Source organism: Acyrthosiphon pisum, chromosome X, assembly GCF_005508785.2.
Source record: "Acyrthosiphon pisum isolate AL4f chromosome X, pea_aphid_22Mar2018_4r6ur, whole genome shotgun sequence".
NCBI classification, from domain to species: domain Eukaryota; kingdom Metazoa; phylum Arthropoda; class Insecta; order Hemiptera; family Aphididae; genus Acyrthosiphon; species Acyrthosiphon pisum.
This window is the reverse complement of record NC_042493.1, coordinates 80977798-80993475: the sequence shown is the minus strand read 5'-3', so window position 1 is coordinate 80993475 and position 15678 is coordinate 80977798. Positions and strand designations below refer to the sequence as shown.

General features: G+C 31.7%; 1 protein-coding gene across 1 annotated transcript in view; it reads left to right on the top strand.

Moving 5' to 3' along the window:
* Window positions 1-15678, top strand: part of LOC100166034 (nephrin-like) — a 511552-nt gene that overhangs the window by 344713 nt on the left and 151161 nt on the right. Inside the window, exons 2-3 of the mRNA XM_029490057.1 lie at window positions 760-892; window positions 6280-6551. Coding sequence (XP_029345917.1) covers window positions 760-892; window positions 6280-6551 — 405 coding nt within the window. The remainder of the gene's footprint in view (window positions 1-759; window positions 893-6279; window positions 6552-15678) is intronic.

Sequence of the window (15678 nt, the reverse complement as noted above, 5' to 3'; positions counted from 1 at the left end):
CTAATACATAGACTGATATACTGTCTCCGCTCAGAATCGTTTTTCTTATACAGTGATATTATATCATTGAATTCAAATTTAATACTGTCCATTATACAGTGACCCACTTCTAACCTACTGTACAGCAGAGCGACATCCACTTACCCACCTTTTTTAATCATGAATTATGATTAATGATATATTATGTTTAATGTTATTTGTATTTTTTTCGTTTTTCGTTTATGTTTTTTCATTTTTTTTTCCGTTATAGCGTTATAATAACGTTTTGAAGCCCTGGTCACATATAAAAAAAAAACAATCTTATATTAAATTTATATTTTATGAAATAAAGAAGTAATCTTACTGTTTATTTATTCATATTATGTATTCGTATAATACCACAATGATATCTCTATTTAAAAATCAGTTACCTAGTTAACAACGAGTATGAGTAGGTACTTATATCAATTTAACTTTAAGACACTTTTTCAACTTTGAATGAGTAATTTATTATTATAAATATATTTACTTGTAGTACAACATGGGTAATTTAGATTTAACGATATGTTTTAGTAGGAACAGACCTAATTGAACGCCATACTTATCAAAATCTTTTCGTTTCTTGTCTAGTATTATATTATATACCGAATTGGTTACACGGTTTTCACGGCACAAAACATATTATAACGATTGAACTGATACCAAACATCTTTATGCGGTGCATTGAAACGAATAAAATTAAAATAATAATAATAATATTTATTTTTTAATCTTTTTCAGTGATAACCACAAACGTAGAAGCTGTGGCCGGAATGGTGGCGTATTTACCGTGCAACATGACACCACCGACGCCGAGTGATCGCGTTACGTTGGTCATCTGGTTCAAACAAGGAGAGACCAATCCAATATACAGGTAAAAAGACCATAATTATTATAATATTTAAAATTGTTATTAATATTATTTTGATAGCGCTGATTTCCAATATCCGATTGATGTGTTTATTAGTCATTAAATAATATTTACTTTTTCGACGAAATATATGTGTGGCAGCATTCAAATTAATTAGCACACAAGTACCTACAATGCTCTTACTGATACTGTCAAGTGGTTTAATCAAAGTAAAAATTAAAATATAAATACATTATTTACCTATTGAATTTTTGATCTACTCTAATATTTCGTCGAATCGGTTAAAGAACAGTTCTCAATTACCGGCACATGTAAAACGGTGTACGAGTAGTTTTTAAAAATTCAAAACAATATTTCTCGAATTTTTTTTTGTGCGAATAGAAACCATCGAATTTCATTTAAACCCATAAAATCATTTATTTAGAAAAAAGGTTTATACTCTATTCGTTGTTATTTTATAAATCAATAAGATTTTGTACACAATCGCATCGATTACCTAATTAATTATTAAAATATAATTATCAATACAGTAGAAACGTCGTAGGACGGAAATGATTTAAACTGGGTGATTATGACGTGCGTAACGATAAAACGTCACCCTTATAGAATGCAAAATAAATATTATAACATTATAAATACACGCATAAACCAAAAGGGAAATAACTTTGGTTTTTATTATATATTCATATACATAATATACATCGTCCTATGCTACTATATAATATTAGTATTCGTCCTGCATGCACGTATGTCCTTAAACGCGAGTTTGTTCAAGGAATCGGATGGTTTTATCCAACTCGCAATAAAATAGAATCTTTGACCGAGTTCCGATCTCGGCGGACAATATATATTATTATTATGTATATTATACACAATATATAATACATATGTTTGCTAACATAAACACTATAAGAGTGTGTGCACATAATAAAACTTTCGGTTTTTGTAAATTCGGTCGAGTACACTACGTACATTTTTGCTTTTTTTTATATACACATATGTGTACACTGTGTGGTTTCCTTTTTAGCGGCAGTGGACATCTTCAAACTGACCGTTTAGTTGCCAAATTTATTGCTCGCCTAACTTTTTATGACATGGCGCACTCGTTTGACAAAAAACATTCGTTTTCTTTTGAAAGTATAAAAATATATTTTTCTGTCTGCGTGTGTAAGTGTGTGTGTGTGTGTGTGTGTTTATTGTATAATAACCGACGACGTTGTTTATTTGGCCGACTGCGCGAACTATCGTCTGCGTCCTCTCTTGGTATCACAGCTGCGGCGGTCAGCCTGTCAACTTAGTGAGTCGAGACCGTAAATATATGTGTTTTTTGTCATTCCGTTGGCACGCTAAAATAATATGTCCTCGTATCTGGTAAAAGTATTCGCCGCAAAGTGCCCCGATACCTAATATAACAATAATATAATAGCATAATACGATATTATATCACAGCATCCATATTATAATATTGTGTGTACACAATAGGTGCGAGATTAGGTACTTATGTATGTAACGTAGATTGTTATTATTTATTTGTTTTTATCATTATTACGCTTGCTCACAGAAAGATGAACAATAATAACAATAATACAATTATAACGGTCATATAATATATTATGGTCACGCGTGTAATTCGATATAAGATTTTAATTTCGGATATTTCGATTCGTCATGTAGCCCATAATATTCGATGTACGAACCAAACTTTCGTTTTCAAAAACGGTGGATTTCAAAAATATCAATTTACTCGTGATCGCACCTCTCCGTTATAGACCGTCAGACTACAAAGTACGAACTCAAGTCCGGGCTTTTCGAAATCATAATAATTGCGTATTTGATGTCTTCGGCCATTATTGTCGTTACCATAGGTATAGGAGGTAGGTACCCGCAATAGTTATCCCGCACAATAACTAGACGGACTATACAAATCATATGATTTCATGAACCACTTTGATGAATCCCAGACATAAGAATAACATTGTCGGATTTTTGGATGGCTCGTTTACACGAGTTGAAACACGTGTTGGCACACGCACGCGACCGCCATTCGGTCTGCGGTACAATAGTATTACAAACGTCGTTTCTGCCGGCCGGAACCGCACGTCACGGCGCCGCAGTTGTCGGAAATTCGCAAACCGGAAACGGAATTATATTGTTGTATGTATTATAATAAACGGCAATAATAATATGTGCGCACTATATAAACGCTATCCGAGGCCGATTTATGCAATGTATTAATGACACTCTGTGTATGCCGTATGCGTATATAGCACCACCAACGATAGTAGTAAGTAAATAATATTATATTCTGTATATTATTGTGCAGCGATTGCAGTGGTCGTGGTAGTAATACTATTCGCAGAAGTATTATACCGCGTGGTATATAACATACGTATCGCCGGTTACCGAGGGTCGTCCGCGCACGGTGCCGGTTTAAGGTCGGCATTGCGAGAGGAAACGAAATAATAATAAAAAAAATGTATGTCCTGCTTCTACCCACGTCGCGTACGCAACCCTTTGGCCCCGTCTTGGTCGGACCGGAAGCCGAACAATACGAAACGCGTTATAATATTTTGTACAGCAAATGCTCCAGAACACAGCGCGTTTAATATATTACACAATACATATATTTATTGCCGTGTATATACATGTATTTGTCTGTATGTATATATAAGTATATACGCGTGCACATTATATTATAATATTTAAGGAACGTATACCGAACGAACCGATTTATATGCATGTATACATATACCTAACCTAACCTAACCTAACCGTATACGGTCGCCGTCGGATTTATCCGCCAGACAGACCCGTGCTCGGGATTTGTCCGCGGCCAGTGATATGAAATTCGCGTCACAAAAGGAACAAAATAAACGACACAACTTCGCGTCGTCGTAAAAGAACAAAATAATAAAACACATCCTTAAAATAATATGTATTGTATAATAATATTATCGTATGAATCGCATTGCTCGTTTTCTACACGTATAACACTATATATTATATTGTGGTCTTTCGTTTTGCATTAAAAAATATCATTATCATTATTTCCCTCAATATTGCACAATATTTCTGCGCACTGGCTCGTGAAAGATCATCATCGCTATTTATTGTAAAAAATCGGTTCCCGTCGATTGTACGGATGGAATTCAACTCTCCGATCGAACCGTTTATTGCGTGACGACAATAAGTCACGCCATGGAAATAAGAGCGGTGGTATAATAAAAAAAATTGTTTACCGTCGAATTAATAAATACATAGTATTATATTATATTGTAACTGAAATCTAAACAATACAATTGTAGACGCGAGATTTATGTTAATATGGGATTTGTCTTCAAACATTTATCTTTAATAATTTTAAGTAAAAACTATATAATTTCACTGCGTTATAGAGAAAGGGAACCTATCTAGGCTGATCTCGTCAGATCCATCACAGCTAATATAAACAATACGGATGCAGTGATAGGTTTCTTTTGAAAAACATTGGTTGTAAAAGTTTTTTTTTTTAAATGGTTAGTTAGAACGACTACGTTACTGCATTAATATAATATAATAATATACATCCAATACAGAGTCTAAGACGTATAGTTTAGAGTAGTTTTCTATAATTCTTTTGACGTATTTTATAGATGGCGGGAACCGAAACTTATCTAAAAACAAATTAACGATACGCATTTTCCTACCTACTTCTACGCTGCGTTTTAAGCTTAATCTCATTTCATAAGTCCACGTGCCGACCTCGTTATCCATAATATTATACGTCTGAGATCGTAAAACATTGTACGGTTATTATAATATTATAATAATAATATTATATTAAACACAATAACCATAGTAATAACCCACTCGTCCCTCGCACAATAGTATCGTGTGTAACACGCATATCAAAATAAATTCAATAATAAAACGAAAGATCTGATTTGTTTTCACACGTCCTATTTTACTGCACATCTCTGAAGAACAATAATAATAATTCACAGAATGCGTAATATATTTAAATTCCAAGGCATTAAATTGTTATGCATAATATATAATGCACTGTATCTGGTGTTATATAAATCTTCGTATATCTTGGGCAAAGATAATGGCGGATTATTGAGGACCATAAAACTCCCTGGTGTCCCTTTCTACTTAAACTTTAAGTACTTACGAATAAAATACTATTATCTATCAATATTAGAATATCAAATTAAAATTTGAAAAGAATTTATAGTCGTAAGATGGATGAATGGACGTTATACCCTAGCATTTTAAGTTTAAAAGAGAGCCTACGGAGAATAGACTTCGTGCCATCGTGAATTATACAGCTCACAAGTTACACAATTTAAAGTATAGACTATGAAATAATATTATGGACATAATGACATGACTGTATTTGAAAACTAAGTTACGGTTGTAAAAAATAATCATTTTATTTTCTTTGTTTTTCAATAAATACTAAAGTACTCAAAGCAGATATTTTATCTTATTAAAAATATTATCTTTCTTAAATTTCATAATTTATACTAGTTTTAGGTTGGTGTTTTAATTCAAAAATCATTCTAAAAAAAATAAATTTAGATAATATGCTTTTGTCTGTTTATTTATCCATTTTCTACATAATTTGGAGACCACGTGCCTACCTAAAAACTGCAATGTTGTAGTATAACCTGCGGTAGAGTTGGGGACTGGAACTAAACCTAAAAGAACCAGTTCTGGAACTGGAACCTTTAAAATAATAAGAACTAGAACCGAAACCTTTATTTTAATAATTAAGTACCGAAACCGAACCGGAATTTTTAAAATAAATTAATTCTTTTAGATTCGAAAATAAGATAGTTTTATTTATCATAATATAAAGGCATTATAGTGTTTTTGTGTATAAACTATGTATGATCATATGAGTTTTCTAATATTTCTCGTACTATTAATCAAACCTGCATTCCGAATAGGTATTTAAAATTATTATACTTTGTGGTAGGTAACTAAATTATCTGGAACCAGTACCGAAATTATTTAGAACAGTAATTTTATTTTTGGAGAACTAGTACCGGAACCGAGACCGATAAATTTAAAAGGTTCAAGTCCCTGGGTAGGATACTTAGAATTTACATAAATACTGGTGGTGAAACGTCCTATAATTTACCCTGAGAAAACCCAGAGTGGATGAACAAAATGTAGACAGCAATGTTTGGATTGCAAGTAATTGTTGTTACTTATGTAACTATCCTAACCTACCTATCTAAGATAGGCCTAAGTATTGTTTTTCAAAAAGGTAAAAGTATTAAACGTTAATGTCAAATAGATATTAATCCTGCATTTAAGGTGTTATTAACATTGTGTTTCGTCCGTTATTTACTAAAAAACTTCTTTGCACCGAACTATTAACATCCGTTTTCATGTTTCAGCTATGACGTGAGACATGGTGGGCCTTTGATGCCTGCAGTGTCACCCTCCTCAAAAACGACCGACGGGCCACAGCAAAAGTCCATCGTAGTTACTGGTCCTCATAGGTCTGACGATAAGACGTTGGACGGTCGAGCATACTTTCGCGTCACCTCGAAACCGGCAGCACTCATAGTGCAGGACATCGGTGACAAGGACGCAGCCGTGTACAAGTGTCGGGTCGATTTCAAAAAATCACCCACTCGAAATTCCAATGTCAATTTGACTGTCATACGTGAGTATACCACTTTAATATTGTGATTATAATATTAATTAAGGTTAAGTACGATTCACAATAGAAATTATTTAGTAATAGTTTTGTGTGATCACAACATTTTTCGCATATTTAAATGAACTCATCGTGTAAAATAATTTCATGAATTAACATTAAGCATTTTAGGTATGTCCAATTGACATTTTTTAATAAATTATTTTTAATATAGAAAAATAAAATTATTACTTTTCTCAAAAGTATTTGTACAAAACATTCTGTTGTTAATCGAAATTCATACGAAATACAATTTAAAATTAATCGTTTGTTTCAATGTGAAGGCATCATATTGAAATTGCAAAGCAAAAATTCGGAATTAACTCTTAGCTTAAATTGTTGGTAGCTTAAAAGACGATTGTAATTTAAACTAATTATTGTTAAGAGAATTTCAGCGCAATATTAATTGTTTTTCTCAGACTATCGTGAAACATAAATAAAACGCCTTTATATTAAAATAGTTTTTTTAACTTCTCAGTAATTTTAGAGTTTTGAGACAAATCGATATGTCATACCTTCCAAAATATTATTTTCTATACTTTGTGTAGTAGCTCATATTTCTCTTGGATTACTCAAAAATATATAAAAAAATATATTTTTTGCGTGAATGTGTCTTGTTTAGGTAGTTGCAATTTCCTCCACCATATTCGTAAATCACAAAATTAATTCCACCGACGATTATTTGTTATTCCATTCGTACACTTACCCAAATACCCTAAAATCATTTTTTTAATTTGAAGGTATTAATGTAATGTTACATTAAAAACCAGGTTTTTGTAACATACCTGTTTTGTCTATGTGGTACTCGGCTAGAGGGAGAATACAAACAGTGCCCTGACGTCCTCTTTAAAAAAATAAATCAGCTTTTGAGAATTACATACCAACAACAACACTAAATCCAACCCAATTGTTTCCTTCATTAAACAAACAGAAAAAAAGTATAACATTTCAATAGTTTTGATTGTACTGATTATTAAAAACTCAATAGTTTATTCGTTATTTCTATTTTTTTTTTTTTTATACTCAATTTACAACTCTATCTTAGATTGAACATTTAATGAATTTAGAAAATGTGTTTGATTTTACTTTCTAAATAACGTGCCAGGGAAATGTACTTCCTATATATTGTGCATGTAATATTATATAACTAAACATTGTATATACCAATGATATTGTGCATTGAAGTAGATTGTAGTTGGTTATCATTCCAATTTGTAGATAGTAATTTTCGTAAGCAAATTTGTATTTATTTATTTTTTATATTATAAAATGAGGAAAAACGACAGCATTATACAAATAACTTTATTCATTTATTCGGTATAGACAGCTATTAGAATGCTCGTTAATCCACACTACCGATTACCATAATATTTGTATATAATAATGTACCTATCTAATAATAATAATAATAATAATAATAATATAATATTCGGTACTCAAGAAATCGGTTTTCTGGTTCATATACGTGTGTCAAAAAGGTCTGTGGTAGGTGGGCACAACTATTATATCGATATTTTTCCATTCTTCAGAGATAATAAAAAATCAATAGTAATACCTGCATTGTTTTACAGGTGGTTTATTAATTTATTTAGGTAATAAAAACTATGTACTATGCTATACTAAAAACTATTGTATAATAAAATACAATTTTATTATGTTTTATCAACATTTTGAATTATTGCTGTATAAAAAAATCATATGAGGAATGTTATATGCATTTGTCGAGCTTTGTAACACACAGAAAAAAATGTATGATATAAAACTGAAAATGGTGAACATTTTAAATTTCATCAAATATAACAAAAAATTGATGTATTTTAGATTCTGAGCGGAGCGAGGGAGCTATTGTTTTTACAATGGTGTTTATTATTTTTATTATTTTTATTTTTATATACTGTACACAAAATTTCTTCCAGAAGGAGTGTTTCGATTTCAACATATAGTACCTTATCTTTTAGCAAATTGGATCAATATGGTACTTTAGAGAGGTAATTTTTCGATTTTCTCAATAGTTATTTAATTCCACTGGAAAAACCACCGAAAAATTACGAAAAAACGCTAAAAATGGGATTTTAATTTCTAACGCTTTGTTTATCACCATAGAAACGAATAAAAAATTGTAATATTTTAATATTAGTTCAACTTGATTACCTACATGATAAAATAAATAATAAAAATATAAAATATCCAGACTGACAAACCGTCTCCGCTCAGAATCGTTTTTCTTATACAATGATATTATATTATTGAATTCAAATTTAATACAACCATTATACAATGACCCACTTGTAATCTACTGTACAGCAGAACGAAATCCACTTACCTGCTTTTTTAAATTTTTCCACATCTAGAAAGTTATTCATCGTCACTATAGTTATCTGGGTTTGAATTACAACACAAATACGAAATGATTTTGTCGAAAGTTCACCTTATGGTGTTGCGTTATCATTCCAAATTTTTTTTATTAGTTTTTGTTGATTATTTAGACAATTATATAACACGGAGTTTGTTTTGCATAAGATAAATTCCTAATTTTTTTTGTAATTGTGTTTTGTTTTTCCCCATTATTTTGAAAATTTCTTAAAAATTTTTACTTTTGATACCCTAACGTAGAAATTAAATCTAATTTGCTACTTGAAACCTCTTGGCTCTTACAGTTTTACACCGGTAAAGAAAAGATTATTGTTACTTCTATGTAGATGAATAAAATTCATGTTTAAAGTGTCCTCAGCACACACACAAAAAAAAAAAAAAAAACAACGACAATAGTTATAAATACACATCATTTTAAAATCAATCATGCATTCTTCACGGAATAATATAATAATACAACTAACTATACCAAACTCATTCAACATAATTTTGTTCGTAAATTTATTTTTGATAAAACCTTATACAAACTGCTGCGGTTAGGTAGTTGGTAAATTTGGTGTTTGTAGTTGATTTAATCCCCTCCTCCAATCGTGTTTGTATAGCACCAGGCTGGGTTGAGTAGGTATATAGTACGATTCGCGCAATGGTTCACTGTCGATTTTAAATATTTAAAGACTATCACGTATCTCGCTCGCGTGTGTATAAATCGGGTCGTGAAACGTCTCGACGGACTTCCGCTGATAAATAAATATATTATTATTATTCGGTTCGCGTTTGTCTCGGCGGTGCTGACGTACCTATATAGCATGTGCTATAATAAAATGTACTATTATCTTATACAGTACCCACCGCAGCTACGACTAAAAATTCGGAGCCGTTAAACTTTGTCGATTTGCATAGTTCGACTTGACGGTCATTTCGTATCGTTTGTCCCGAATTTTCGCGCCCTTGTTAATCTGCGCAAACAATGCTAACTTTTTTCACTCCGTCCCGACATCGTCATTACCACGCCGTTTCGATGTAATCGACGATTTTTATTTCAAAATATTTTCTCGGCAAAGACACAACCCGCGACCATCACGCACTCGCCCCTCTGTTAATCTGTTTAGAGTGAAACAGTTTTTAAAGCTACGGTGACGATTACGTCAATTTCCAGTCTTGCGTTTAATTTTTATGCGGAAAAGCGGAAATACGAAGTCTAAATCATTATTATCGCAGGTATATACTTATAATATTTTAGTCAAAAATGAAATAATATTGTATTGTCATTCAAACTTTCTTTTAACACTTTAATGTGTATATCATCTCTTTTATTATAAACGTATGGTCGCATTGTTTTAAATATTTAAATGTTTTAAAATCGTTGAATTTTCGTAGATGATAATGTGAAAACAATAATGATAGTAATTAATCAAACTTTTGTTTAGTTGATATGTCTTTTAAATAGAAATTCAACAAATGTATCATTATATTATATTTAAATAATTATATTTAAATTCCATATTATTATATATACGTATTCAGGATTTTAAAATTTCTCAAGTCGAGTACTGCATTTTACTACAAAACAAAATGTAATGCATTTTAATAAAATTAACAATTGCAACTGAAAAATAATAACAACAGCCATAATAACCGTTTCTTGTTGTTTATTATAAAAGAATGATTTTAATTATAAATAACAATAAGCGCATGTTTTCAATAATATGGCAAAGAATGGAAATAGTTAAAAAATGAATAAAAACTTAAAACGTTTACTTGAGCGATGTTATTATCTATATACAACTATGGTATGAAGTAGAAGCGAAAATCGAGGAGAAAATATTAAAAATTTAAATTGCAATAAAAAAAAATAAAAAATGGATATTATACCCTATATTGTTATAAGAATTCATGAAAAAAAAATAAAAATGTTTTTTTGTGAAGTTAGACAAATTATAAATTTATATAAAATACAAACCAACCATTATTACATGTCTTACCATTATTTTTTATTTTAATTAAAAAGGCAAAAAATGAAAAAATAAAACGATTTTCATCCATTTAGCACCGGAATTATACGAAATACGAGTGCTTAGCTAATTATAAAACTTCCCTAGCTCCATCGCATAAAAATAGTTATATCGTTTTTACACAATTTAAAGTCACTATATATAACAACGTTTCACAAATAGATCTATTTTAAACTATGTTTAAAACGCTGATTACTGTTTTGATGACACCATACATTTAGATTTCCTATTCTGGAGTAGACGAAAGCATACAATTACTTAATAGCTACTCATTTAAAATTCGATTTGTTCATAAATTATTGAAAACATTTTCTGATCCAAATAATTAAAAAAAAATAAATGCTGTCATTCAAAAAATTAAAGATTTAAAAAAAAATGATAAGGTATAATTAGAGTAGAAGCGAATAATAATAATAAAATAATATATTTTTACAAATTTGGTTTTATGATGATATCAAATCACGTATGTTTTTATATATTTTCAAGTATACTAATGTTTAATGATAAAGTGAATGTTTAACTCTAAAAGAAACAGCTTTATTGTAATAATTTGACAAATTTAAATAACGCTTCCTCAACACGCCTTGTAGGTTTTGATAACGTTGAACCGAATTTCTAAATCTTCATCGAACTACATCCATTGCATTCAAACCTATAACATCACATAATTTTTAACAATGCTTCTTGCAGATATAGTCTGCAGATTACAGTGTAACTGTTTGATATGCAAAACGGTGAAATGATTTTTTTATACTTCTCAGCGGGACCTTTTGAATTTATCGGTATTGGTTCCGGTACCAATTCTCCAAAAAATAAAATAACGGTTCCGGTTCGGTTCAGGTTCTTAATAATTTATAGGTTCCGGTGCCAGAACCGGTTCTTTAAGATTCGGTTCCAGTACCTGCTTCTCAATAATGATTACATACTCTCTGAAATCGTCCGTATGACGTGTTATCATTGGTCATTGTTGAACTCTATTGGGCACTGCAGAAACAAATAAATAATACCTATTGTCTCATAAGTCATTATCGGAGTGGTGGGTACACCCGTATTATAATAACGTTTTGTAGGGTCACTGCAGCAGCGGTATTAAAATATGCAAATTTCAACCGGCATTGTATTATTATACACATCCGCCCACCCACCAACACGTGCGTCGTGCACACATTTTGTCGAAGTCACCGGGCTCGCGAGGTTATGCATCGCGTCTATGAGTAAATTTATTGGTCGGGCGCGAGTCCCGACATCGCGCTGCGATGTGGGTGTGTGGGTGGCCCATCGGGGAGAAGGTACGACTCTAAAAGATATTCAAAGGCCAAAGATACTCGCGGGTGAGACTCGTGGCAGAGGACTGCGAGGAAACGAAAACGTCCGCAAACACGTCAATCCGGACACGGAGATCCGCAGACTAAGCGGCGCCACCCGTCATTCGTCGCGGGTGCGGCGGCGTGTCTGCCATGTTGGCATAATATTATTATAATATTATTATTGTAGTCGGCTGATTGTAATTTATACAGCCGGTCGCCGTTTTCGATACGACTACGTGTTATTGTGTATAATCGTGTTGTCCGGTCATATAGCGTTGTACATTATTCCTGCACATATTATAACAAAACCCTATGGATACATAATAATATTATGTACATTGTGTGTATATTATTATGACATTATACGCCTTTCGTCGCGGCCCGGTCCCTTGTGGTTAGGGGGTGTGGGGTACGGGTACTCGCCGCCGGCGGTAAATATTATTTTCATTCGAACACGTACCAAACGCATCGGACCCGGAACAACCTGAAATCCCTAAAGATATATTATGTGTTTTGAGAACCAGCACCTGCAGACCAGGACCTTGTGATAATTATTTTGAAATTCAAATCACCAGGGTTTTTACAGTTAATAAATTGAAGCAAGTGCAGTTTCTTTAATTTTAATCATTTTTCACTTTGTTTTTAATTATTTTTTTAGGTTGGAAATATTATCGATGAATAATACTGGCTTGTTGTGTTTCAATGAAATAAAATAAGTAATGCTAAAAAAAAAAAAATCAGTGGAAAATAATTCTGAAGAAAAAAACATTATTACCATCATACGTTTTCTTTTGAAAAATAATAAACTATTTTTAAGAATATCGTTATAACATAAATTATGAATATTACCTAAATTGTGTATTTGTACATAAAACAAATTGATTTTGACATCTCACGATGGTCCATTGTTTGGGTTTTAGAGTTTAATCATTTCTTTATACCTGTAGTATAGATTGTAAATAATTGTAAATGTATTTTTAAACAATACTAAAACCACAGCAATTAATCTAAAACCACATAATATTTTTAATTATTCCACTAATTACTAATTGACAATAATGTAACATTTTAAAAACATTTCGTTCTAAACATGAACTACATCGAACTAGGCACTACTGTTGGTTATACAAATACACGCGTTTTGTTGTAAAATAATTTAAACTATAAAATAGCGAAAATAGTATAATTGTCGTCCTCGTTGGCGCCTTTTGTGACCACACATTATACATTAACACGCAAAAAAAAAAGAAATAGGAAAAAAACAACAAAAGTAAACGAGTAATAAAACATATTTTTTTATTACTTTCCTACAGCATCGTTTGTTCCGTTTATTTAAATAGAACAATGTGACGAGTGTCTTAACATCTATATAATGACAGACATTGACTAGTTTAAAAATTATTTTATTTTCGTAAAATATAATAAAGTAACTAAAAAAAAAATAATATCAAAGTTATCTACTTTAAAAAAAAAATTCAGACTACTGACGGATAATATAATACACACCTAAATATAGACTAAACGAGTTATTTTTTTCTATATGGCTGAGTTAATATTTATTTTTTTTGAGAATCTCAATAAATAAAAATCAAATTTCGAGTGATTCTTAAATTTACAATTAATTATAAGTATTTTAAAGTTTTGATTAGCTCGGAGTGGAGTGTCACTGCGGGAGACACCGGGAAATATTGGTCGCTGAAGCTCCACTCAAATAAACATTAAACACTTATAAAGTTATAACTAATTAACTGTTCATTAGAAGTTAGACTTGTGTGCATCGAAATACTTCAAAAAATATTCTACATTGGAATGTGAAATTAAAAATGTCATTCAAAAAAGTCAAATTATACATACTAAAAAAAATGTTTACGATAAAAACACATTGTTATTAATTTGTCGGTTTTGCAGGGTAATTTGAAATTACTTTATGAAAACGTTTGTATAGTGTTTAGTATTTCCTCTTTTAGAACCGATAAAAACCAAACGTACGACTCATCGTGATTCTCAAGTAACTACGGTGAAGTAGGTCTGGACGCGGCGCCGGGAGTGGTGGAATTTCTACTATTACGACTTCGTTTGCAGGTTGATCATATTATAAACACAATATAATATAATCTGTGCGGTTTGTCAGGCGCTTATGGACAAACTCTATTCCCAGAGAGGGAATAAATTCCAAAGACGACGCTTCAAGGCTAATTTGACGGCATTAAGGGGAGGACGTTATGTACAGTGATCATCTTTTACGCCACGTGGAAGGCTGGGCGTGCGGGCGGCCTGAGCCGCCGGCTGGCCGTGTTTCCGGAAACGTGTTTCCTGCCCAGTAATTAGACGATACACGATAACAAAATAGCGGAGTTGAACGGTAAGGGAGGGGTGAAAGCACGCACGCGATATTGTCACCCGGAAGTCCGAGTAAACGTCCACAACCGCCAACCCCCCTCTCCTTACGGGTGTCTCGCGCCTAGTCTTGTGACCGAAAATCGTGATACGGCACTACCGGAAGTGCTCCCGCGAGGTTCCGATTTTCAGTCAGCGTCGTGTCCGGAATATTTTCGCAGTCGCTGTACGCTATATCCGTATAACATCAAATACCTGTCGCAAAACAGGAGCTAGCGGCCGACGTGACCCTCCACACTGTGAGAGATCTATTGGGATTCGTGGGGAGGGGGGGGGGGGTTCAACCTCAAAGAGTTAAACGAGATCACGTATACAATACAATATGTCGAGCCGTCGTGGACGGTAGTCGATTGAAACAATATTGTATCTACACTGGTAAAGACAATTTTCTGTGTACGCACATTATTGTTTCGATGAGTATTATGCGCAGTAGAATCTATAAACGTCAATTTTTATTTTTGCACTTTCGTTCGAATTGTTTTTATAAAACCAGATATACTATTATTTACAAGTTTTTGAATTTTGGTATTTTAAAAAAACATTACTAAAAATATCTTTATAGACAGCGGAAATGTATGGTAAAAATACAATTATTACGTATATTTTTGTTTGATTAATGTATTATACCTAATATAATATAGAATATATTATACGTTTTCAGTATATTGTGATGAATTGTACAGGCTCAAATCAAAATATCCGATTCCATGGTTATTAACGAAACTCATAATTCTAAATTTGCATTTTGATTTAAATACAAAAACATTTTTTTTTTTTAAATTTATTATTGTTATTTTAAAATAATCAACTTATATCATACTTTTATTAGATGATAAACCTTTCACAACAAATTGTTATTTTAAATTAGTTTTTTCAGCATTTATTAAAAATGATTAATAATTTTGTTCAAGTTTATTATAAAAATCTACTTAGGAAAAACCTACCAATTTCATTAAAAATCAAATTAATTCAAGTGCTTAATTTATTCTGTAGTGGAATAATAAT